This window comes from Thermobia domestica, chromosome 10 (assembly GCF_964235325.1).
Source record: "Thermobia domestica chromosome 10, izTheDome1.hap1.1, whole genome shotgun sequence".
Taxonomy (NCBI): Eukaryota; Metazoa; Arthropoda; class Insecta; order Zygentoma; family Lepismatidae; genus Thermobia; species Thermobia domestica.
In genome coordinates this window covers 31,763,706-31,789,618 of record NC_137463.1, presented here as the reverse complement: position 1 = coordinate 31,789,618, position 25,913 = coordinate 31,763,706, and the positions used below count along the sequence as shown (strand labels likewise).

Sequence of the window (25,913 nt, the reverse complement as noted above, 5' to 3'; positions counted from 1 at the left end):
ATAAAAGCAAAATAGCCGATCCCAGTCAATCCCAGACGCTATGACCTAATAACGTGAATCATGTATCAGACAGGCAAACACAGACAACAGTGTTCATATTAAGTATCATGTTTACTTGCATAATCTGGCAACACTGATGGCATTTAAACGTAAATAAGAGTGAATCTTCTTCTCCGTTAATGAAAAAGAACAACAAAACAAAGAAAGGAAATTGCTCTAATGGACTTTGGTTAGTTCGAAGAACTGTGCAGGGCGGTTCTTCCTCTTACATTCAGCTATTGAAGCAGGAAAGACGTAAACCAAAGGCGTGCAATTCTTGTGGATTGCCGGTCGTGAGTCGGAGTTCTCTATGCTGCTGTTAGCAATAGTGTTTATATTAATTTTATATTTTATTATTCAGTGTCTTAGACCAGATGGATTTCCACCAGGTAAGAATTATTTTTAATTTAGTACTTAATAAGAAATTAGATATAGTATTTCAATATTTTGTTTCAAGCAATACTTATGTATAACTCATCGACGCAGCAACTGTTAACCTTTAAGCCAATGTTTCTTCCAGGTATATTTCAGGGGCGTCATTTACGGGGCAGAGGGGGCAATTGCCCCCCCCCAAGAGTTTGAGGAATACATATACTTTAATAGATTGTCTACTAATATACTAGTACAAAATGAAAGTCTTATGTCGGTGGTGCTCTTGTACCCCCTCAAGCGAAGTCTGAAATGACGCTCCTGGTATATTTCCGGGGAAGAAGAGGATTTAACTCCCAGTAATGATCAACCACCTCGCCCCCGGAGCTAAGATAAATAAAATTGAGATGATATGTTTCACTTGTGCAGGCACGCCCTTTAGCGCAGCGTTTCCGAGCCTTTTTCAGCTTGCGGCACACTACAGGTGTAACTTGAATTCTCGCGGCACAGTCATTAAATTATATATATATTATTTGTAAATATAAAATACCGTGGTATTTTTATGTGATTACTTATCTCCTTCTTACAGAGAAGAAAACTAGATCACTAATTTTCCCCCGTGGTAAATCATTATGCTTATTTTTCATTCTAATTTTAAAATGGAAAACAATTGCAATGAAATATAGGACTCAGGTTCTAAAAATCCACTTTCTCTTTCGAAAACTATCTAACCTTTAACTAAAAGGGAAGATCACTAAATAACGAATAAATAAACAAATCTATACTTTTAAAACACAAATGTAGGTAATTTGTATGAATGTTTGCTTTGTTAAATTTATTGAATGATATGTTAAAATTTCAAGTTACGAAATAGTCTGCAACAATAAAGGAGCAATAATGGTCATGACAATGATAAATACGTTTTTCAACATTATAAATGTACAGAAAAGTAACACAGTATGAAACTTAAAATTGTAGATTAATAGTAGAGGTTCATAGTAATGTGAAATACAAATATACATTTTCCCCTATGTCTTGTAATTTGGTTCCTATAGAATTAATAATTTGTTTCAATTTCTTCGCGGCACACCAGCGGCCCATTCGCGGCACACCAGTGTGCCGCGGTACACCGGTTGGGGAACGCTGCTTTAGCGGATAGTGTGCCTCACAAATTTAATTTTTCCCCCTCCAGCATGAGCGCGCGAAGACAATTTTCTAGAAGGGCGCATCTTCCTGGTTGCTATATTACGGTTGTTATTTATTTATTTTTTTTAATTTGTATTAAGAAAATAGTGCCATCCCGGGTCCCAGTGCTGGAAATATACATTATACAACCGCCTTCGGGCGCTCATGTCCTCCAATCGAGACTCCTTGTTCGATCGGAAGCCATAAAAGTTCGTGGTGAACAACGCCGTGTCCTTGGGTTTTCCAAAGGTTTTACTATTTCCTCTTACATTCCCATTCCACTAATTCTTTTACATCCAATCATTTAATTTCATTAATTAACCGTCTCTCTTTGCCTAAACGACATAATTTGGTACGTTAAACTAAAAATTTAATTTAATTTAACTTCTTCCAATGATCAATATAAATAGCTTGAATATTTTCTTACTGTTTTGGACTCTTTTTTTTTTTTTTTTTAATCGAAGGTGAGAGTTTCATAACAATATAAATATTGATTTGTTGATTGAAGTTTGACATTCCTTTCGACACTAAGGCAGGATCTATTGGATTAATCCGAATGTTATGGACCCGTGATGTGGAATCCTTGTGAACTTTTTAGAGAAACCCTCTTAGTCATCTCCTGAAAGTTCTATCGAATTTCAAGGACACTGAATTAATATTTTGTAGGGTCCTAATTCTGGTAAATTGCCCTTGATATAGGGTAAAGTAAAGTAGAGTTTTTAAATCCAGCCAGAAATATGTTCAAGTGGGATGCGAACCATAACTCTGATATTTATCCGAGGCAAATACCCCCTACCGAGTATGAAAACCTTGAGCACTCAGAAACTATATGAGTTAGCTACTCTACAAAAATCATAACTTCTCCCATTTCCATGACATACATGAATAATACTGTTCGCTGATAAATAAATTTTCAACGATATTAAATACAAGAACATGAAGACAACTATCAATATCGAGGCCGGGATGGCTCAGTGATAGAACGATAGGAAATAGCCAGTGGTAGAGCGTTCATCTCTGATGCATAGGGCCCCTGAATCGATCCCGCCCGCACCAAGTGAGCTTTGTGGTGGACAAACACCGTATGTGTGGATTTTTTCGGGTTTCTCCTCTTTTCTCCAACTTTCTTAATTATCACCCGTTTGATCATCACCGTCTCCCTTAACCTCGGTCGTGATTATATGGTTAACATACGCGTCTTCCGCACGGGAGTCCTTAGTTCGATTCCCAGTGGAAGCTCATGTGATTCGGATTCCACATTAAGTTGTTAAGTCGCTTCTCTTATAGCCTCGATGCTGAACGGCAAGCTAAACTCCAAACCAACCAATCAACAAATATGAAGAATACTTAATTATAACCATACCCGAAGTATTATAACCATACCCAAATAGTCGAGCTTATAGGGCTACTATTCTCACCTCGCAGCAGCCTCAAACCTAGTGTTGCTTACATTCTTTTCAATTTACTCAATGTGTCATACCTTCAATACCATGCCTTCATTTATTTTTGGGTACGATTCCGATAAAAACGTGTTCTTGTATATAGTCTAAATTATATTTCTTTAAATGTATACTTTATTTCTGTCCTACAAAGTGTAAACTATAACTTTGGTTGTCAATTTTACTTTTCCCATTGTATAAATGATGCAGTATAGAGGAAATGGAAGAAATTTTAACTAATTAATTGCAAGTTATTTTTGCTACCTCGACAAACGTAAGCTACAGTATGCCCCCACACCACCAACACCAACCTTTGAGGAAAATCCTTATAAAGGACCAAGTTACAGAGTACTATGAACATTGTTTTCATATAATCATGATTCCAAATTACTATATGCGACCAAATTAACAGATTGCTGTGTTGGAGAGGTGATCAATCTGGTAAGTTTTCTGTATAACTATTTCTTAATCGTAGTGACATTTTTAGTAAGAAAATCAAAAACTAATCTTAAAATTGACTCAATTCTTGGTTTTCTATACGTTCATATTTTCTTACAGGTCCTTTCATGTTGCCTTTTCTGGGTAACTTTTTGGACATGAAACGATTGCGACGTGAGCTAAAGCATCAGCATTTAGTGTTATCTCGTCTCGCTGAGTTCTATGGCCCAGTTGTTGGACTAAAACTAGGTGGTTCCTTTGTTGTGTCTGTCAGTGGATATGAAGTTATTCAGGAGGTTCTCTCAAGGCAGGAGTTCCTTCAACGACCAGATAATTTCTTCATCCGTCTAAGAACTTTTGGCACGAAGAAAGGTGAGTAAGTAGCAGGGATACACCTGTGGAGGAGTCCATCTTGTCCTCGTACCTCTAATAAAAGCTTGCTTACTTTTTAAGGTTGGTTTAAAGGGACAAGTTTTGCCAATAGATGTCACTACAGTCGTCGTATCTCTCTCATTTATTTTGTACCTTTCACGAAAATTCACGATTTCTCTTACAAATTTCAGCCTAGAGACTTCAAATTTTTAGAGAAGGAACTTCATAACCTATCGAAGACAATAATCTGTACCGATTTTTTACTTAGAGTTTTCTTCATTATTGAAATGGATATTCAAAGATTTAACAATATAACTATTTCAACAATGATGAAAATTTTAAATAAAAAATCGGAACAGATTGTTGTCTTCGATAGGTTATGAAGATCCTTCTCTAAAAATTTGAAATCTCTAGGTTGAAATTTGTAAGAGAAATCGTGAATTTTCGTGAAAGGTTAAAAAAAAAAAAAAAAAAAAAAACACGAGAGAGAGAGATACGAAGAGTCTAGTGACATCTACCGGCAAAGCTTATCCCTTTACACCAACCTTAATAGCACTTGTGTTTTGTTTGCATCAGGAGCGCACTCACAGGAGGGTCCATCCAATTCGGACCCCGTCAAATATTAAATCGATAGACATTTTTGCACTTTGTTAACGAAATTATACTTGATTAAACAGAGAAATGATTTATGTAGCCTAAAGTTTTGATCTTAACTATACCTTTGTACCTTTTCTTTACTTATAAAAAAAAATAGTTTTTTTAAAATTTTTTTCGAGAGTATAGGTGGAAATACTTGAAAATTAGTTGTTTCCTTGAGTTTAGAAGAACACCAGTTGAATACTACTTGGACGTAGTATCTTGAAGCATTAAATCCTTCTCCCAACTGTGGTCTCCCTCCATCAAAAATTTCCGGGTGCGCACTTTATAAGTAGTATATTCCGAAGATCTATGAATAAATTAATTTTTGCTTAATATCAACAGTTCTTAGAGCATGCTCGTAGCCAACAACAAATTTTAGTTTGGAAGGCGTAGTGTAAGTGTATGGACCGCATCATATCTTTTGGATCAATGTTTAGCTTCGGCATAACCCTTACTCCCGTTCTTTACAAACCTGTCTCGAACTAATGCAAAGCAAAAGTTTAGAATACAAATAATAATAAAAATAATTTTAAGAATATTGTTTAAATGTGATCTTAATAAAATTTACATTCAGTTCAAATAGCTTTTCTCCTCCTCAAACAGCAATCTACTGCGTACCTACATTAAATACACGTGGATTATTCATAAATAATAATCACCGTATATCAAAATTGTACCAGCTTTTACCAAACTTGAAATTAATTGATACCTATAGCTCACAAGTACTGTTGCTTGCAAAACAAGACAAAACGAGAAATAAGATTTTTTCGTCTCGTCTCGTAAATTTTGTAGAAATCTCGACTCAGTTCCTGAAGAATTATTTCTCGAATGATGTCGATTCTCGGAAAAAGTTTTTATGGCCTCGTCTTGTTTTGTAAACTTATGTATCTACAAAATTTATCCTCTGCTTTTTCTTAATTTAGTCTAGAAGTTATCAGAATCCTTTCGCGTCACGAAAAGCCTACAGAGGATGTAATATAACAACATTTAAACCAAACTTCTTATAGGTGTATATTGAGTAAATTACTTGCGTGTCTTTAAACGATGAAAAATGATCTTCATTGTGTTCGCACAATCACGTATATTAATTTATAGGTTTTCTAATACGAATTATGTAATACTAAAACAGTGTTTGAGATCTAAGGCTTGCGTGAGCTAGTGTTGTCGACGTGCCTCGAAAAATTTATCGACTCGTCTCGATTTTTGTTTCGAAAATGAGACGAGAATTATCATGTTTCTAGTCTCGTCTCGAAATTTTGGGAAACGCTAAACATAAGTAATATGTAATTTAAGTAAATTTTGTTTAACTCCAGAGGCGGCTCGTGAGGAAATTCACGTCGGTAAAAGTTACAGTTTTACAAATCTATATACATAATAGAAATAGTCCTGAGTGAGTGACTGACTGTCTGACTTATCAACGCCAGGGTCAATCCGCTTAAACTAGAAACTTGAAATTTTGACAGTGCATATAATTTGTAACGTAAGATACCACTAAGAAAGAAATTTTTGAATTCGTCGAGGAAGAGGAGAAATAGGGGTGATAATTATTATAATGAAATGTATATTATCTCCGATCTCTGAAGGGTAGAGACATGAAATTTGGTATATGGACTTCCCTTTTTAAAATAATTGGATTTGCATTTCATCGTTTATTTGCTTTCCCTGGGGTTATAATTGTTTAGTGATGCATGCAAGACCGACACCAAGATAAAGACTAGGGATCGAGATAGAAAATTAAGACCAAACCTAGGGGTGCCAGACCAAGAGCATACCTCCAAGATTCTCACAAGATCGACCTGCAAGAGTTTTGCACACAGTCTACTCGATTGTTTTAGAAAGTGGAAAAGATGAAAATAATAATTATATCCTTCACTTGAATTTCATTGGCCCTACGATCAATACCTCTTTCTTTTTTTAATGTTGGCCATCACACTCCATTATCCCACACTTTCAATCGAATGTATCTCGGAATGCAAGCCGTTTTCGGCATATTGTTGTTACCTGTACTTTTCTGTCTGTTTTCATGGAAAACGAATAAGAGCTAAGTGTGTGTATGTGTGTGCATAACACTTCAGTGTATTCCATCTCCCTTTACCTCTGTTCATAATCGAGGGATGTTAGAAAAAACAACTTCAATATGATTGAGACATCGTTGTTAGAAACTGTAAAGTACAAAAGTAAGTAAGGAAATTATGCTTTGTTGAAAGAAATGTGCACTGAGTGCTCACTAAATTCCGACCACTACCAAATACTTTGTTGGTCCACCTTTTGCTCAAAAGACATGTAAGTGCCATAGCTAATATCATTGTTGATGACATACTCTCTACATGAAAAATGAAATGAAATCTTTAAGTTTTACGTCCCACATTTATGCCGGTTAGGCTAAAGGAGACGGTGATGATGAAAGATGAGTGAAAATGGTGGAATGAAGAAAGGGGGAGAACCCCGAGAAAAACCACGAGCACGGTGTTTTTCCACCACAAAGTCCACACGGCGCGAGGTGGAATCGAACCAGGGACTCCAAACACCGGAGGTAAACGCTCTACCACTGAGCCACCGCGCTCCGTCTCTACATGCATCTCAATCATTAAATGTATGTTTTGTGTGTTGATTACGTGAATTCAAATGTTCCAATTCTCCTGCGCCACCCTGTATTTGAAAAATAAAATAAGGTTTGAGTCTTCCAGTGGCATAGTACGATTTGGCAAGATGGACCACGGATGACAAGAAAAGAACAATCAGCGTAAACTGAATGCAGTTTTTGAAGTTTGACTAGAATATTAGTTAAAACTTTCAAAATGAAAGTGAAATAAAAACCGAAGTTATATTCCAATTTTCCCTTCATGAGAAAATATCCCAATGAAGTGCCAAGACATTTTTTCTCCTTCCCTCACCGTATTTTAAACAGTGCTTATGCTTCTTGTTTGCACATGTAAAATTGTTATTATTTGTTCTCTATTGTAGGCATCACATGTGCTGATGGGGAATTATGGTCAGAACAAAAAAGATTTGTGCTCAGTCATCTGAAAGAGCTATGTTTTGGAAAGAGAAACATGGAAAGCTTAATAAGAGAAGAAGTGACATTCTTGGTAGGTGATCTTAGAGAAGAGATACTACAAATGGAGAAGCCCTCTCCCATTACTTTATCATTTGGAAACCATGTTATGAATGTAATCTGGAGAGTAGCTGCAGGGGAACTCTACGATCGCCGAGACATCAGAGTCAAGAAGTTGTTGCATCTTCTTCATGAGAGATCGAGGGCCTTTGATATGATGGGAGGAGTGCTAAACTTATTTCCTTGGATTCGTTTTATTGCTCCAGATTGGTCAAACTTCAGTCTTATAAACAATTTGAATCTGCAATTGCGGAATTTTATAATGGTACGTAATCTTTTTCAACTTTTCTAATTGTAAAATAATTTTACAACGAATTAGTTGTCAGGGTTATTAATGGTAATGAAACCGAAAATGTTTCGGGTTATGGGTTTTAATTTGGCATACTTCAACAAGTGAGTCGAAATATTTTTCGACACATCGGTTCCATTAAAAAAAATACATATTTCCATCTATCGAATCTGTTCAGAAAATCTAAATACATTTCGACCCATCGGTTCTGTTAAATATATATATATATATATATATATATATATATATATATATATATATATATATATATATATATATATATATATATATACACATTTCGACCTATGCTTCCTGTTTTAAAAAAAAATACATTTTGAGGTATCGATTCTGTTCACCAAACCAAAAATCGAAGTCATATTTAATTATATTTTGAAATGGTTTCATTATCATCATTTGCAAACATCGTTAACTCAAGATCGTTAGAAGCTGCAAAACCAATGTGGAACAATAGTAAAATTATAATTCGAAGGAATAACTTACAGAAATGATTTTTCACTTTTGTTACATTATCAGTAACGATTTCCGGTAACAGAGTGAATCATTGTTTTCGGAACCAGAATCGATTTTCTCAGGAAATCAATTTCGGTTCTTGGCTGGAAACCAATTTTCTCGGAAATTGGTTACGGTAGTACCATGTCCGAAACCGGTCTTATCACAAATTCTCTTTCTGTCTCTTGCCTAGTATTGTTTATGGGGAAGATATGTTTCAAAACTTAGCGAATCCATTTATATCTATCGGTTTTGTTGAAGCAATGCTGCTATATGTTCAAATATCCAATATTAGTAATAATGTTTTCCAAAAGAACAGAAGTTCACACGCTTGTCCTTTGATATTGCACAAGACACTCTTGCTGAATCTCCCATGTCCTGCACTCCGTTGTGAGGATTTTCAGACCTCCAAATACGCACATTATGTGTATTCACTGTACCACTAAGATGAGATGAAGCTTCATCACTAAAGACCACACGACTAAGAACATCATCATCTTCCATTGTTTCGCTGATACGGGTCACATTATCTTCAGGCTTTAGGTCGTGTAACAGTTGCAGACGGTACAGCTTCAATTGCAGTCACTTTCATAATACCCTACAAACAGTCGTGGTCAGCATTAGTGGTTCTAGACTCCTTCGCCTTACAAATTTCTTAGAACTAAAATTGCACTGTCTTGTTCTACTTCCCCATTTGGTACACACCGTCTTCCGAACTTCTTACCCTTGCACAGGCATCCTGTATCCTTAATTTGCTTGTACCACCTTCGGATGTTGTTATCTGGTGGAGGACTACATCGATATTCCCGCCGAAAAACATGCTGCATGCCAGTTGCTGAATTACACCTTGCGAATTCCACAAGGCTTTACGCTAAGAGTTGTCGCCATCTTTACAACTAGCGTCGTGCTACGGCGAAGTTGCGAAACATCATCTGCAAAATAATAATAATAATAATAATAATAAAACAGTTTGAATTACCCTTCCTTTTAAGGAATGTATATGTTCAATTCTATATTGTATATGAAATAGAAGATACACTTAGTTAAAACCTCGATAATCATTTAAAAACACACTGCATTTTAACTGGTCCAGATCAAATATTGACATACCGCCTTATGCAGAGTCATTTTGATGTATGATTAGTGTCATACTAAAGGGCTGACTACTGCAGGAAACATATGTTAGTCGAATTCTTTAGTATGGTACTAATCACGCATCGGAACGACTCTGCATAAGACCCATTATGTTTATCTCCCTATTCCGGATTCGCCGTTACCTAATGCAGCCCTGCAGACCATATTACTCCAGAATACTTACTTGAAAACTGTTAAATTCCATTCTTGGTGGCACAGTGGCTCAGTGATACAGCGCTTACCTCTGGTGCATGGGATCGTTGGTTCAATCCCCTGCCACGTAAGTTTGTGCTGGACAACATCATTTCTCCCGTTTTCTCCCACATTCTCATTTCAAAGGTTCTTCCATCACCATTAACTTGTGTTAATCATCCATCTCCCTTATACTAAAAGACATAATCGTGAGACGTTAAATTGAAAGATTTTATTTTATAAGTTCCTATCCATATCTACTTTCATTTTCTCTAGAAATTGTTCATAATATTGTATTAAAGTATTGTACTTTTTGACAAGATAATTTGTGAAATTTGATTTCCTTTTATTTTAAAATAGGAAATAATAAGTGAACATAAGCGAAATTATAGCCCGGATGATACACGGGACTTGATAGATGTGTACCTGAAAGAAATTGAAGAAAGGAAAGATGAACAATCTACATTTACAGGTATGCTTTTGATTTCTTTCTTTTAGCAAATTATGCATATTTATAAATTAACTATGTGTATTTAATTAACTTTGTTGTGCTCATTTGTAAGAACTCATTGCTTTTAGTACTTTTTAATATGATTTAATTAAATTTCCTTACATTCTTCTGCCTTTGTCTGTTCATTTATCTTATTATTTCTTAATGTTCTACCTATTCAAGCTCTTTATGTACTAATACAATCAGGTAAGTCGATTAAGGTAGTATCGTAGAGAAGAGTGGCCAATTCTTTTTCCTGATGGATTAAGAAGTATATACAGAATGTCCGAGAAGTCCCTGTACTCTTAACACAGAATAATACAAGTGTAATTTTAGTTGTGATATTGATAACAGTGCTTTCATTCTCACAAACAACTTTGTCTGGTATCTCTGCTTTCAAGTACTTTCTGGTATTCCTGCGTAAAAGACCACGTGGAGCATTCTAGTTGCGAAGTCATGACTGGTGTGAGTGGTTGTAATTGCAAAATTGAAGAACGGTTAGTAGCATGTGTGTGAGTACACAAACGACTACAAGGCAAGTAGTTACACAGTTGAGGAACGGATAGTAGCATGGTGTGGGCACAAACGACCACAAGCCTTGAGGAACGGTTAGTAGCATGTGGGTGGGTACACGAATGACCACAAGGCAAGTAGTTACACAGTTGACAAACAGTTACAGGCATGTAAGTGGTGCATGAACGACCACAAGGCAAGTACTTACACGGTTTAGGAACAGTTACTCACATGTATGTGAGTCAGGGCCGATTTTCTGCTTAGGCACGCTAGGCAAGTGCCTAGGGCGAAAAATATTTAGGGGCACAAAAATTGGAGAACGGAAAGAAAGAACAAAAATAAAATACGCTGGTGCAGAAAACGTCATTTCCGTTCTTGTTTAGCTACCTGGTTACAAATAAATTAAATCTCGGCGGCTAATGTAAATGTGTCAATTGAAAATAGAGATTTATTTGAAAATAGATATTTATGTTACTTGAAAAATGGAAGTGGATAGTGGAAAGACTCTCCAAAGATCAGAAACAAAGAAAGCGAAAAGATTAAGAAAGTGAAGAAAAAATCCCTCCTGAACCAAAACTCACAAGGCAATAACTGAAGATGGGGGCGTTCTGGAAATAGTGGGGGCGTAACAATTTGAAGTGTTAGGGCGCTGGGGAGGTTAAAAACGGCCCTGATGTGAGTGCATGAACGACCATACACAAAACAAATAATGACTTTGTTTCGAATAATCTATCTCTAATCGTCGGTATAGGACAGATGAAGAATTGCGCGAAAATGCGGAGGAGATCTTTCGAAAGAAGTTTTGCAACATTTTAAGGAAGACACTGAGATACAGACATCTGTGTATACAGCACGCTGGAGCAAATACACATCCACTGGAGGCGTTATTCGTATCTGTAAGTACTCAGCTATAGTGCGTACTAAATAAATAAAGTTACATCGACATTGCTCAATGCGATACTCGAATGCTAGAAGTACGGGGAACTTCTCGGATATACTGTAAAATATTGAAAATAGAGAGTGAACTGAAGAGAAGATTGAGAATTCATACCACATACATATCAAAAGAATAACGATGTTTACATTACACAAATATCGAATCGCACTTGTTAATTAGTTCAAGTCTTCCTTCGATATAATGCATTTCTGACCTGGTGTTATGTCAGGAAACCAGATTCTAGATCAGGAGTGTTAAATCTTTTTTCTCCTCTCGGTAGACCGTGTTAAAACACGTATTGCGTTTTCGAGAGTAGGTCTTCATTTGGTCAAACATCCACATTAAATTACAACAAATGATAACACATTTTATTTTTCATGAAACATGCTTTTAACTTAACTCAGAGTTGTTCACCTCTACTATATAGTTTAATGTCACTTTTCTATACTCTCCAAAATATTAAAATTTAGCGTCGTTGTGACAATAAACGTTCGGAATTCGTAAGTCTTAAGAGTCAGTTTTTTCACTAGACAGAACTCTTTCTAATAATTTTAAAAAGCATTTTTAAAACATCAAAATTCAGTTAATAAAGATCATCTCAAAAATATTAATTATAAATAGTTATCCCACTTATACTGCACTACAAAATTATACTGATAGTATAAATTTTGACAACATTATTTGATTTGTGCAATATCTTGGGAAAAAACTAATAAATAACAGAAATGTGACGAGTGCTTTTAATGGTTACTGGAAGCATGTGAAACACTTTTTAAATGGTATACTCTATATAATATAAAATCATTCTTGACAAAATAATTTATGTGCGAAATTCAACTTGTTACGTGTCACTATGCCTACTATAGCCTGATTAATACGCATTTCATAATAATAATTTCTACTTATTACTTTATTACAGAAGAACAGTTAATGTTAGTCTGTTTGGATTTGTTCATTGCTGGTTCAGAGACTACGAAAAATACTATTAATTTCGCCATTTTGTACATGATATTGCACCCAGCAATACAAAGAAGAGTTCAAGAGGAATTAGATTTAGTTGTTGGAAGAAATAGATTACCTTGTCTAGAAGATAGGAAAAGGTAAATGAATATTGCTTAGTTTTATTGTTATTAGTTGTACGTATATACTTTATAGGTACAAACTAAATATTGTGTTTAGATAAAATAATTTTACATGTACCATTTTTTTTAAAAAAAGAAGAAACATTGTAAGATTTTTTTTCTTTGTTTAATACTAGTTTAACCCTTTAATGCGCAATTTTTCCAATCAGACTGATTTTTTAAAAATTTGGATTGGTTTCGGTGTAGGAAACACGGCAATTGTTTTTTTAAATAATGCAAATATTATGGGGTCTATGGGACATTTTATGGTGTTTGCATATAGAGTCCATGCAAAGTTGTGCACTGACATCTGCAAAGTCCATTAAAAACAGATAAAACCAATAAAACGCGACGAATTCTCAGCGTACTTGCATTTTTGCACTAATTACACTTCTGTCTAACACAGAAAACATCAACAGTTCAAAACGTGTCCATCTAAACGAGCAAAGAAAGCTCAAAGGTGACAAGATGACAACTCCGCGTGCAGCAAGTAATACAAAGAGACCAACGCTGGCTTACTATGACATCTAGCAGGAAATTCAGAACTTCATTAGTGAAAGGGCATCTTAGCTGATACGCAAAGCTGCTGTTCTATATCGGAACTAGAAACTAAATGGTGCAATACAAAGTAAACTTTGCATATATGCAAAGCTGCGCGCTAAAGGGTTATTTAACATCTGAAAAACCATCTGAAAACAATTACCTGTAAAACCATCTAAAAACTAAATTTTAAAAATAATTATATTTAGGAGACTGTTAATTCATACTAGATAATACAATTTAAAAAAAAAAAATCTATCAGATTGTTCCAGAGTTGTCAACTCACAGAAAAAAAATTATCGATTTTCGTCTTTAAAATTATAGTATATTACAAAAATATCGTATATTCATTTAGTAAACTTCAGTTTCGAACTCCGAATCGGTGTCACAGTCTTCAACATTAAAAAGAAAATCCTTATTAACACTTCTCTGGATAACAACAATATTTCTCCCCCCCCCCCCATCGTAAATGTAATTGAATTTAAAGAATGGATACAGGGTTACCATTTACCAATTCTCACATTATTGATTTATTTGAGCCGAAATGACTATTAAAATCTCAGTGTGTGTGTTTTATAATTAATTAATGGACATAAACAATTTATTTGTACATTGAAACTGCAAAATTTTGCGTTCTAAACTTAACGTATATTCACCGCAAGGGCATTATCATATATAACATTAAAGCTTAAATTATCGTATATCATGATAAATTATCGTTTGGTTGGCAAGCCTGGATTGTTCCATATTTTCAAGCCTAGATTCGAGGTTGAACAAAACACCATCTGTGCATTTTATATATGCAGCTAATTTATGAAAATTAAGAAATGCTGCCAATGATACGATTAGTATACAATGTTAAGCGCTGTCAAAACCCAAAAACAATATTCTTTTCGAAGATGGAAAATTTTGTATTTTAAATTAGTTTTCAAGAAAAAAAAATTAATAACTTTAGAATTTGGGCATTTACATAATGTTAATTTATTTAAAACATACGATATTTGTTGCTGTTTTCGTTTTCCTAAATGTACGATCAACATCAAAGTATTTACATTATATCAACATGAATGCTGCTTATTCTTTATGATCTACTTAAAATAATTAATTTCATTTTATTGGTCCTTTTCGGTAACGAAACTGTATGGAAATATGTCCTATTATTTTTCGAAAGCACAACTCATTTGTGTCATTCGAAGCTTTTGCCCCACTGGGAATTGAACCCGGGACTAGATGCGCATTTGCGCATACCTACTTGGACATGAAGTAGCGCATAATCAAATTAATATATACTATTCCTTTTATTAATGTTACATATAATATGTTCTCGTATCTCTGTGTAATGTTGTTATTCCAGTGTGTTGCGTCTATGTTTACAAAATATTACAGCTCCTTAACAATGTTTGTAAATAAACGCAAGATGATTCCATTTGGTATAAAATAATAATAATAATAATAATAATAATAATAATAATAATAATAATAATAATAATAATTATTATTATTATTATTATTATTATTATTATTATTATTATTATTATTATTATTAGCAGTAATAGTAATAGTAGCGTGAAATATGCCTTTCCTTGTATAACTTTCTAATTTTTTTGCAGTTCAAGTGCGCTTGCTACATGCGTTACATACATCACTATGTATGTTTTCATTTATAAAGGAAAATATAAAAAGAATATGAATATGTATATGTATATAATAATCCGAAATGTTCAAATAAATTGTATCATTTTATTTCGAAACTGGAGCCTTTTAAAAACTTCTTTTCTATGATTATTTTTATAGCACAACATGATTTTAATTCATTATGTTTTTCACTTAGGTTATAAACTTCATATAATCGATCTTCAAACAAAAGATGTAAAAATAGTAATTTTGAGTTAATTATAAAGTTTAATATTAGAAAAATGCGTGCATTTATGTATGCAACTAAATTTATTAATTTGGCGTGTTTTTTTTTTTTTTTTAATTCCTCTATTAATACTCCAATCAGACTACATTGTGCTGCTCGTGTGCTACAACTTCAGTGTTCATTGCAGTTCACAGAACTCAAAGCGAAAAATATTCAAATATGGTGTCCCTGATTTAAAACAGTGAAACACTAAGAACATCATATTCTAATTATTTTTTTTATATTTAAATTTTACAGACTTCCATATGTTGAAGCTGTACTGATGGAGGTTCAAAGGATATCAAATGTTACACCAGTTATTGGTCCACGAAGAGTTACACAGATTTGCGAATTGTTTGGTTACAAACTGCCAAAGGTAAATGTTTCTTCACTGTGCTCGTACTAATACGTTTATCAAACACAGCATAAATGAAATAGTTTATGTTTAGGGTAACGAAAATAATTCCTTAATCTGAAGATTATTCTTTTAAAAGAAAGCTGTTAGATTGGTTCTTTGGAACAAACTATTAGTTCAATTGCGTAGTAATATTACTATTATTGCATTTTACGACGCAAATTATGGTTTGCTTTCTTATGGAGCAAATTATATCTGTTTATGGGGTCTCATTATGTAACGGTTTGCAGCACAGCGCAAAGCAAAATCTGGATTTTAATTTGCGATATTAGGCATAACAGTTATAATTGATGTCTGAATGTTTTGCGTTGCGTTATGTTCTGCATTTTTTTCCGAAAGCTGGTACGAAATAAATATTATGGTCTTTTACCAAAAAAAATTATATAATACATATTTGAAATTTTAGCATGATTAAAGCCCATTTTATCCAGTGTATACCTGAGTGTCACGGGGGGCTATAGCCCTTATGCCCCCTTGGATCCGCCACTATATATATATATATATATATATATATATATATATATATATATATATATATATACAGGTTTTGTCGCATTTGTATTTTCCTGGTCTTTCAATATGAAGTTCTCAGTAGTTTTATATCGTACCTCTTTCATTTACATTGATTTTTAAACAATTCTGCACTTGTTGAAAATATTTAGTGTGCCTATTTTTTAGTTGTTCTTAACGGTATGTATAAAAATAAAAAATATGTCTATCAGAACAAAATTCAAAATCATATTTTAAAATATTTTCCGGTATTAGATTCTAATAATATTTCTCTCTTCTAGTTTTCTTCCTGACCCCCATGAAACCTTTTCGTGATCCCCCCCTTAGGAGGTTGGTCTTCTAAGTTGAGAAATCCTGCATTACTCGAATAATTTTTCGAATATTTATACCAGCTGCGATGGAATTCTAACAACACTAGTCTTATTAACTACAAAAAAAGGACATAAATCTCATGGCTATGACTTTAAAAAATTAAAGTATTGAAAATAATGAGCAGCTCGAGAAAGACAATAGTATGTCTTCGAGCAAACTAGAAAATAAAGCTCAACATTCCAATTAAATTCAATGCAATGACACATACCAAATAAGCTTCCCGTGCCATCTCCAGGTACATTTTCGAAATTAAACTACCTACATGCTGTTCTATGGTTCAGATCCCAACCCATTCCACCTAATAACTTAATTATAAACGATTGTTTATTTGTATAAATTTGATTACAGAATACTACAATCCTTCTGAATCTTTGGAGTGTCAATATGGATAAGCCCCACTGGGAAGATCCTGAGGTGTTCCGACCAGAACGTTTTCTAAGCGACGGTAGCCACGTGTTACAAGATAAATATTTTCTACCTTTTGGTGCAGGTAAGCCTAATCTTAGCTATACGTTGAATAACTAAAGAAAGGTTGTATTTACTTAAACTCAATCTTATTTCGATTGTGCCTTTAGTCTCAGGTTTGATCCTTGGTGGAAGTATTGGCTTGGGGAAAAAAGGAATCCCGAGTGAAAGTTCGAATCCTGCTTTCTGCAGTGGATCCCGTCTCATGTAGGAAAACGGGATTACCGCATCTAGTAATGAGTTGTTTTCGCATGTGAGGCTACATATCGTTTATTTACTCATCCTGGAAGCTCAGGCTATAATGATAATAGGTTGGTTGATTTAGAATTTAGCTTCCCGTTCGATACCGAGGTTATACGAGACATAGAGCCTCAGCTTAACGTAGGAATTCCTACTGGAAATCGAACTCACATTTTCCATGTGGAAGGCCCATAAATCATATAGCCACGAGTGAGTTTACTCTTATCGTAATCGAACCCAGATATTTGCATATCGAAGGCAAGATATCACAATTCGGAAAATACATACGTATATTCACGTTAGTCATATGAACAAAATGTATGGAAAATGTTTTGAATCTTGGAACAACATCGTTTCAGACTCTGGGAAATAATTACATTGACCCTGGCTGCCAATATCAATTGATTTCGTTCAGTTTACTGAAATCATAAACTTTGCATGGTGATGTGAATAAAATAACTTTAAACACATGTACGAAGGATATTTGGAGTTTGAAGTCCCTTTTCGAAAATTTCAATTTTACACTGGATCAAATTGTAAGTTGTTCTTTCAAGTAATGAGTTATTTTCAAGTATCTTTCATAGGTGCTCTGCTTAAATTTATCCCTTGGATATAGCTAGATATATATGGGTAAAGCCTTAAGGATTTATCGACTATATATGGCGTTGGTCTAATACAAATGTCCACTGACATATGAGTCTTTAAAGGTCAAAATTACCACATCACTCAATAAGTTCGTAGGATGACTAATAAAACATCTTTTAGGCAAAATTCCACTTTATTCATCCGCTTTTAAACTCAGCAAACCAATTCTCTATTATTTGTCTTGATGGAGTAGAGTGCGAATGATACTTATCAAGCCATTGTTTTACTTGAAGACACACAAAATTCAGATTTTTCCATTGTTTTGAAAATTACACAAGTAGCATCACTAAAACCATTGTCACTTGTGAACTAAACGTCAGATTGTTATGAAATTTTGACATGTATGATTTGATGGTGATTTCTTCCTCAACATCATATGGATTTTTGAATAGTAGTGACATTTCTACGTCATCATACAAACTTATTCAGTGATATGTTACAGTACCTGATTATTCAAAGCAGTCCCTGACTGCTGCCACATACCATTTGGTCCGTCGCTCAGCCAAAAATTGCATTCCATGACGAAATAAAGAAGTATGAAAGCTGCGTTGGGAAGGAGTCCTAGATCGTACCGCCCGATTATGAGGAAATTCTCCCCCGCAAATAAGTGATCTAGATAACGGAAAAGGTGGTAGTCAAGGAGAGACATAAGGAGAATACGTGGGTGAGAAAGGGTTTCAGATTGCAATTCATGGAGAGTCTGCACCATCCTTTGAGCAAGGGATTTCTTCTGCAACTGAAGACATCATATCTCTTGACCGTTGCTGGTTATTTGCAAGTGAATTGGTTACTCCAAAATTTCCATATGATACATTGACAGATACTGAAGATTGAAAAGCAAAGAATGTGGATTAGGTAGTCTCAACAAGCATTAGCTCACATTAAGGGTCCAAGTGCTGGAAGAATATTTCTTAAATATACTAATAAAACACTCTCAAAAATTAATAATACAAAATAATGAAAAAGTATACGATTTGCTCTCTTGTTATTTGTTAAATTTATCTTGGTTGGTCAAAGTTTCTGTACCCTCTCTTCAAATTCAGTGAATCTCTGTGAGAATTTTTGCACCGCAAAAGTCACTTCGAAGATACAGGATGCATGGTAATATCTATTACCAATTAGCGCTCCTTCACACTCAACTTACGAGCAAAAGCGTTAATCACTATTCCCACTCTTTTTTTTCTCTCTCTCTTTTAAGACGTCGAAGAAATTAAAGAATAATACGAGCATTAAAATTTGTCACCGTAATTGTTTTAGTAAATACAAAATTCTATTCACTAAACTTGTCACTTTCTTCGAGAATATGTTCTTTGCCAAGTTCACCTACGTCTCCGAAATTATAATTGATTTGAAGACATTCTTTGACAGTGTCCCCTCGAGGTGTTAGGATGATGTTTTAACCTTTTTGGATGAACATGCTTTGCCGACAGCTCGGGACAAGGGCTTTCACATACTACAGACTGTTTTCTTTAATACGGCAAGCACGGATCTCACACCAATCCATTCCCAGACCTCCGGCCTTTTACAGAATCATTTTTCCACAAGACCTGTAAGAGAAATGAGGCAGGCCTCACGAGGAAGGAACATAATAAAGACCTTTGCAATGACGTTAGAACCTCACAAACAACTCACCCTTAATCAGGCCATCAAAAAGCACCAAGACAAATCTTCCATAACTCAAGATAATACCAAGAAAAGGTGTCATATACATCACTCGCACCAGAGAACAAAACAGGAAAAATTCAAAGATTACAGACGCACAAACAGAAACTCAAGACATACACACCTAAACAAAAGATTACATAAGAAACACAAGTCAACGTACACACAGAGCCCGAAACGACTCAAAACGACACAAAAATGCATGTCTTCAAATTTGGACATACTTTAATGTGTACAAATGAATTGCCTTCTAATGGTGGACATAAGGAAATATGTTGAATTTTTGACATTACGGATATGTCCGGCATGAACATAAAAAATGTGAGCAACTATAGCATGTCAAAATGATCTACTGCCTTGTTTTCATTAGTTTTGACGGATTAGTATGTTATGTTTTAATCACTAGGGCAATGTTTGACATTATATAATTGTACGTCAAAATTTATACACATGCGCGGAAACGTGAGGCGGTTGTCGTTTGTCTCTTCTTATCAGTGTTAGCAATGTAGCACTTTGTCGCTTGATCTAGAAATTTTTGAGGATATTTTTATCAAAAACAATTGGTTCATTTATATTGTTATAATAGAAATTTAGCACCTTTTAAATGTTGTCTAGTGACTAAACTAGCATTATTTCCACTAAAATTAATATTTCTGCCGTCTTCTTGCAGTGTGTTTAGTGACAGTATTATTCACGTTGTTGGCAGTGTGTTTAGTATCATTACGACATGTGTGTGTGCCCTATTATGGACAGACTTGACATATATTTTGTATGCCACACCTTGTCCTTCGGGTTCTGTGTACCCATATAAAGACAAATACAAATGCACACAAATGTTTCTGTTGATATATCTAACGATGATTGAACCGAGAATTCAGGCATATGTATAGAAATACCTCATATTTATTTATTTTATTATTTATTTAACAATCACCAGATACAGCTCAGAGGCCATTTTACACTGGATATCTAACAACAACAACAATAACAATGGAAAGGATTTCAAAAGGTATCGGCCAGGGCCTCTTTAGTAGGTACCATCCCGGCATTTGCCTAGAAGGACTGAGGAAAACCCTGGAAAACCCCAGTCAGGATGGTCGGCAGCAGGAATCGAACCCACGACCTCCCGAATGTGAAGCCAACGCTCTACCACTTGAGCAACTTCGCTCGCTGAACCAGACAAACCGAGCAAAAGCATTCTAAGAGCAGGAAAGCCATAGATGCATCCATACTATCAACTTAGTTACGTCAAGGAAAAACGAAGAAAATTAATCGTAGCCACAAATAACCTCATCCAACCAACGAGTGGACATCCGAACAGTGAGCGAGTGAAGGAGTGTAGTCATACAGTGCCACGACTGGGAACTACACTTAAACAGTAGTGATACGGTACATCGAGTAGAAACGAAGTCTCAAACAGAGACACCATTGCCTCCTCTTCAAGCTTCATAAATCTATTATTTACTAACAAACTTTACGAAAATGCACAACATAAGATTGCCACACTGGGGAAAATAGCAGAATTGCCATGAAACCTCCTCCAACCCCTGCGGAGGTGGAAAACCTAAGGTTTATCTACCTACCTAGAAGAAAGAGAAGAAATAAGATTAGCCAATGTAAGCACTCCAATCAGAAATAGCATAGAATTTAAAGGAGAGTAAAGAATTCTCCAGGACCAAGTACCTTCATCAGTGTTGAAACTTTAATTGAAGATTCTCCATTTTTCGGCAATCACTGGGCAAAGTAGTTAACTGCTAGACGCACATTTCCTGTTTCGGCAGGAAAAAAAACTGACAATTTTATAGATTAGAGAGTTGATAGTAAATTATGATACATACATAAGCTTAATCTGCCGGTGGTAAGCTGAAAATTAAATCAATGTAATTGTACTAAATTGACAGTTGTTTTGGTGTCAAATATGTTTAAGTTGATCTACATATAATAACAAACTATTTAAGGTTATAAATGGTCATAATTTAAATTGTATCAAGTAACGAAAGTGTATGAAATGTTAGTCCTAAACCATTGTACTTATCCGGCTGCCATTTTCTTTGAGCCTACCATCCTTTTTCTTCTTTAATCTAAATTGAGGTTTTATATCTTCAAGTGTAGACTTAGATCCCAGTCACTTATACCACTGATTATTGCTATTTTTTGTTTAACTCATCCATAACTTCCGAAAAAATAGACAAATATAAATTTTATGTCTCTAAAATAGTGTTGTTCTATCACAGGAGGACCCGGGGGGGGGGGGCGATCGGGGAAATCGCCCCCATAAGAAGAAGCCTTCCCGTTTTATTTATAAATAAAACCCATTCCAGAGTTTGGAGCTCTTAGTAGCTCTAAGTAGCAGTATTACAACTCATCGCACCCCCAGAAGTCCGTTCTGGATCCGCCCCTGCGTTCTATGATGACCAACAGTTACAGTCCCAATAATGCGCTATACGTGTCACAGAGTCAATGCAATGCACAACTGATCTAAAAAAAAAATATCCCATCATTGAAGCCTGTCATTATGATACTAGCATGAAGACAGCACATACTATGGTTTCCAGAATTCTAGGTATTTCCTGTAAATCAGGATTATTCTGCGAATTCTGCAATATTCTGAAAAATGTTTAGAAAAAGATAGTGGCTGGAGTGACAAACACCCTTTAAGTATGAGGTTTATACTGTAAATAATACGTTATGCAGTTTTCGACATTTTAAATACATATTATTTTTATTAATTGTTTCCCCTAAGCTTTCCGTTCTGTCTATACTATAGATGAAAACCGTCCTTTATTGAAAGCTCTGATTCAGGAGCGTCATTTCAGATTTTGCTTGGGGGGGGGGCAAAACCTCTTGATATAAGTAAAATTTCGCGTATTTCACTGATTTACTACTATTTTATTGATAACATCTATAGAAATCTCAAACTCAGGGGGGGGGGCAATTGCCCCTCCCTGCCCCCCTAAATGACGCCCCTGCTCTGATTATTTACATTTAATAGATTTATTTAGGTAGTTAGTTTGCCCCAACTTCATATCATATTTATGTAATTATTCAAGATTTTTACACACAACATTGTATTGATTTAAATCATTATGTAGCAACCAAAAACTCAGGTAGGTGCTATTGGTGCCAGGTGGGCAAAGATAGCACATAGCGGCATGTATTAGCTTGACTGTTTACTATTAGGAATTAGTGTGACGTACAGACTGGAAGACTGAGACGTTTTTCTTTAATTATTTAAAGAATGTTAACAAATTTCATTAGCTTTTAATTAAAGTATATCTTTCTTATTTTTGCAGGTAAAAGACGCTGCTTAGGCGAAGTGTTAGCAAGAAGCAGCATCTTCTTGTTCTTTGCTGGACTAATGCAGAACTTCGTGTTTACTCCGGAGTCCGAATCATTACTTCCGACCACTGAACCTCTTCCTGGAATAACGCTAGCTCCCACACCTTTCAAAACAGTGGTTATCCCTCGTTAATTCAGTGAACATATTGTCAGTCTTCGTTAGAGAAAAGTCATTATTTATCATTTTACAGATTTTGAGTGAGAGAATTTGTACACGTATTTCACTCAGTGAATACCGACATTCTGCTTCACCCTCTAAATATTGGAAAATGTAATTGACAACCTCTTCAACATGAAGTTTGTGTTGAAAATGACCTCCATAACTTAGCATCACTAAAGTTTGCAGTTAATGACTTTTTGTTTAAGACCGATGGTATATTTACACAAAGTAGCAAGTTACAGTGTAGAAAAAAAATGTAATATTATGATCTCGATTATGTTATTTTTTCCAGCTGAGTGACTGCCGTAAATTGATAATTGATTTATTATTTATACCATTATTACAATGGTAGAATAGACTTATAATAGTATTAATACTAGATTTTTTATAAGTATTATAACTCTTTCTCGAAACCCATTAGACATTAGACATTATCAATTTTTTTCCCGCTATATATTAAATCAAATGTTCCTATAACCCTTTCCGATCCTTTGTCGAGTGGGATTCGGCATTTAACCGGGTTCATTCCAGTTCCATGTCGTCGAGTCACACTCTATGCTTTCTGCAGTTGATTTCGTTCAATGTCGAATGTTAGTTCCTTGATTTATTTCCTACTACATTTAAGGACAGTAATTAAATCGTTTTTTCACTTTAGTTTTAATGTAGTAGTTTTTAACTTTGGAAAATAAATTGCTATCTACCAAAAACGCTGTAACTAGACAAATTCATTGAGACCTATTCAGACAAATTTGGGAAATACAAAAGTACCGGAATGGGTTAAACCAAGATTATTCATATATAATACCAAGTTGCATGCAATTTTGAGTTACATGCACTTGAAGCAACTATTCTAAAATAACACATGGATTCACGTGTCATTTTTCATCATCATTCCTCATTGTTATCAACTTTTCCATTAAAATTACTCTATTTTAATACAAATATTTATAACAACTCAGTGATATAGGTAGCTGGAATACAGATCTGTACCTGAAAATATAATATTTCAATTGAGTTTTTTTTTATTTCTAAACTTTTGTATTTTTTCTTCTTGGACACAGACAAATTAATTTCAAGTTACCAAAATGGCACAATGCGTATTAATGTAATCTTTAGACATCGAAATTTATTAATTCCCTTGCAGAAATAGGCAGAGGTTTCTCTATTTTCAATGGAATATTCTATCTGGATAAGCAATTGAACCTTCCGAGGCAGATATTGCATATAAACACAGCCAATCGTTCCGTTGAGAACAGATGTGGTTTATAGGCTTCATTTGTTGTTTAAATTTGTCAAATCATTCAGCACTCAATCATAGGCTTGAACGACTTTTAGCGATTATTTTGTATCTCTGAAGAAGGACAAAGTTGTCCCTAAAGAGTTAAATGAAATAAATAATAACAATTAAGCACGGATAATTATTTTTAATATTTGTGGGTAAAATCTATAATTGGGCGGTGTTATGCAACAACCATTCAACCCACAAGTCAGTTGTGTGGAAATCGCAGCTATAGGTTTCTCGACCCCATAAGATATTACCGTATGTGGATTGACTTTTCTCTTCATAGATGGCAGACCGATCGCAAACGCGTTACCAGGATTTTTTAAGGATGTTCCTTACATATGTTCGAACCCTCCAGCAGGGTTAACTCTTTTTTTAAATTTCGTAGGCTGACTGTTTGTTGCATAACACTGCCTAATTGTTCGATCCAACTTATATAATATACCTATAATCACTTCAAAGTTTCATGGTAGTAAAGTGAGATTTAAGTTTGTGCATGCAAAAGCTTGATCATGTCTAATTGGCTCAATATGTGTTGAGAAGTCAAATGGCGAATGTAATTTCTAGATGAAACTTTTTTATTACTTATTATGGAGAGATTACATTGTATAATCATTATATATCATATACATAGTTCAGATATTTGCATATAATTATACTCCTCTATCAATTCATGGAAGGTATTAATAGATGCAGTGATTTTTAAAATAAACTTTTAGATTTTGATAGCAACTTTATCAATGTGTTTGCTTATAGAAAAATAGTTTTGCTATACGAAAAATGTATGTATACATAATTAATTTAAATAAAAGATTTTTAAAGAATTGTACCTAAAGCATTGTTTTCTAAGGAGGATATTGCCGGGGGTATTACCAAGATTTTTCAGTCTAGGAGTGTGTACTTTCCCTGGAGGGTGTTAGGATGTTGATACATGAATAACAACATAACGTTAAAAAAAAAAAAAAAAAAAAAAGAAATTTCATTTTAACGTTCCACAATTCTGTCGGCTAAGGGAGACGATGATTTAAGCAAGTGAATAATAATGGAAAAATTAGTGGAATGAAAAGTTGGAGGAAACGGGAGTATCCATAGAAAACCCACGGACACGGTCGATGTTGTCCACCACAGACTTACTTGGCCGGGGATCGAACCAGCGACCCTACACACCAGAGATAAGAACTCTACCACTTTTTTGATTTATCGAACGTTTCTCAGTAACTTATTTTGACCTAATTATCTCTGTTTTACTACATTTTACTCGTTTTCCAGTAACCGATAAGGACGGGGACACGAACACACAAACATCGAGAACAATTAAAATTCCAAAGGCTTTTCCACCGAGATAAGAACCCGGGACCTCGTACACCAAAGGCGCACATGCTAGCCACTAGACTAGTGGGGAAGGCAGCGCTGAGCTACCTCCCCCCCTTCAATGTAAACGAAATTATATGTACGATAAAATAAGACAGAAAAGATACCCATAACAATCATTTTGGGGATACACAGTAAGGGATAGGGGAACTTCGGTAATATAAAACGTGGTAAGCTTTAGCGGCAAGATATGGTCACGCGAAAAGTTTGAAGACTAGATAAACAAAGTA

General features: G+C 34.7%; 1 protein-coding gene across 1 annotated transcript; it reads left to right on the top strand.

Moving 5' to 3' along the window:
* The first annotated feature begins 206 nt into the window (after window positions 1-206).
* Cyp305a1 (Cytochrome P450 305a1) lies at window positions 207-25,097 on the top strand. The gene is made up of 8 exons (XM_081727942.1): window positions 207-428; window positions 3,591-3,842; window positions 7,446-7,861; window positions 10,082-10,193; window positions 12,581-12,761; window positions 15,481-15,598; window positions 16,868-17,009; window positions 22,825-25,097. Exons 1-8 carry the CDS (start codon window positions 350-352, stop codon window positions 23,001-23,003), a joined length of 1,479 nt encoding a protein of 492 aa, XP_081584068.1. The 5' UTR covers window positions 207-349; the 3' UTR covers window positions 23,004-25,097.
* The last annotated feature ends 816 nt before the right edge of the window (window positions 25,098-25,913 follow it).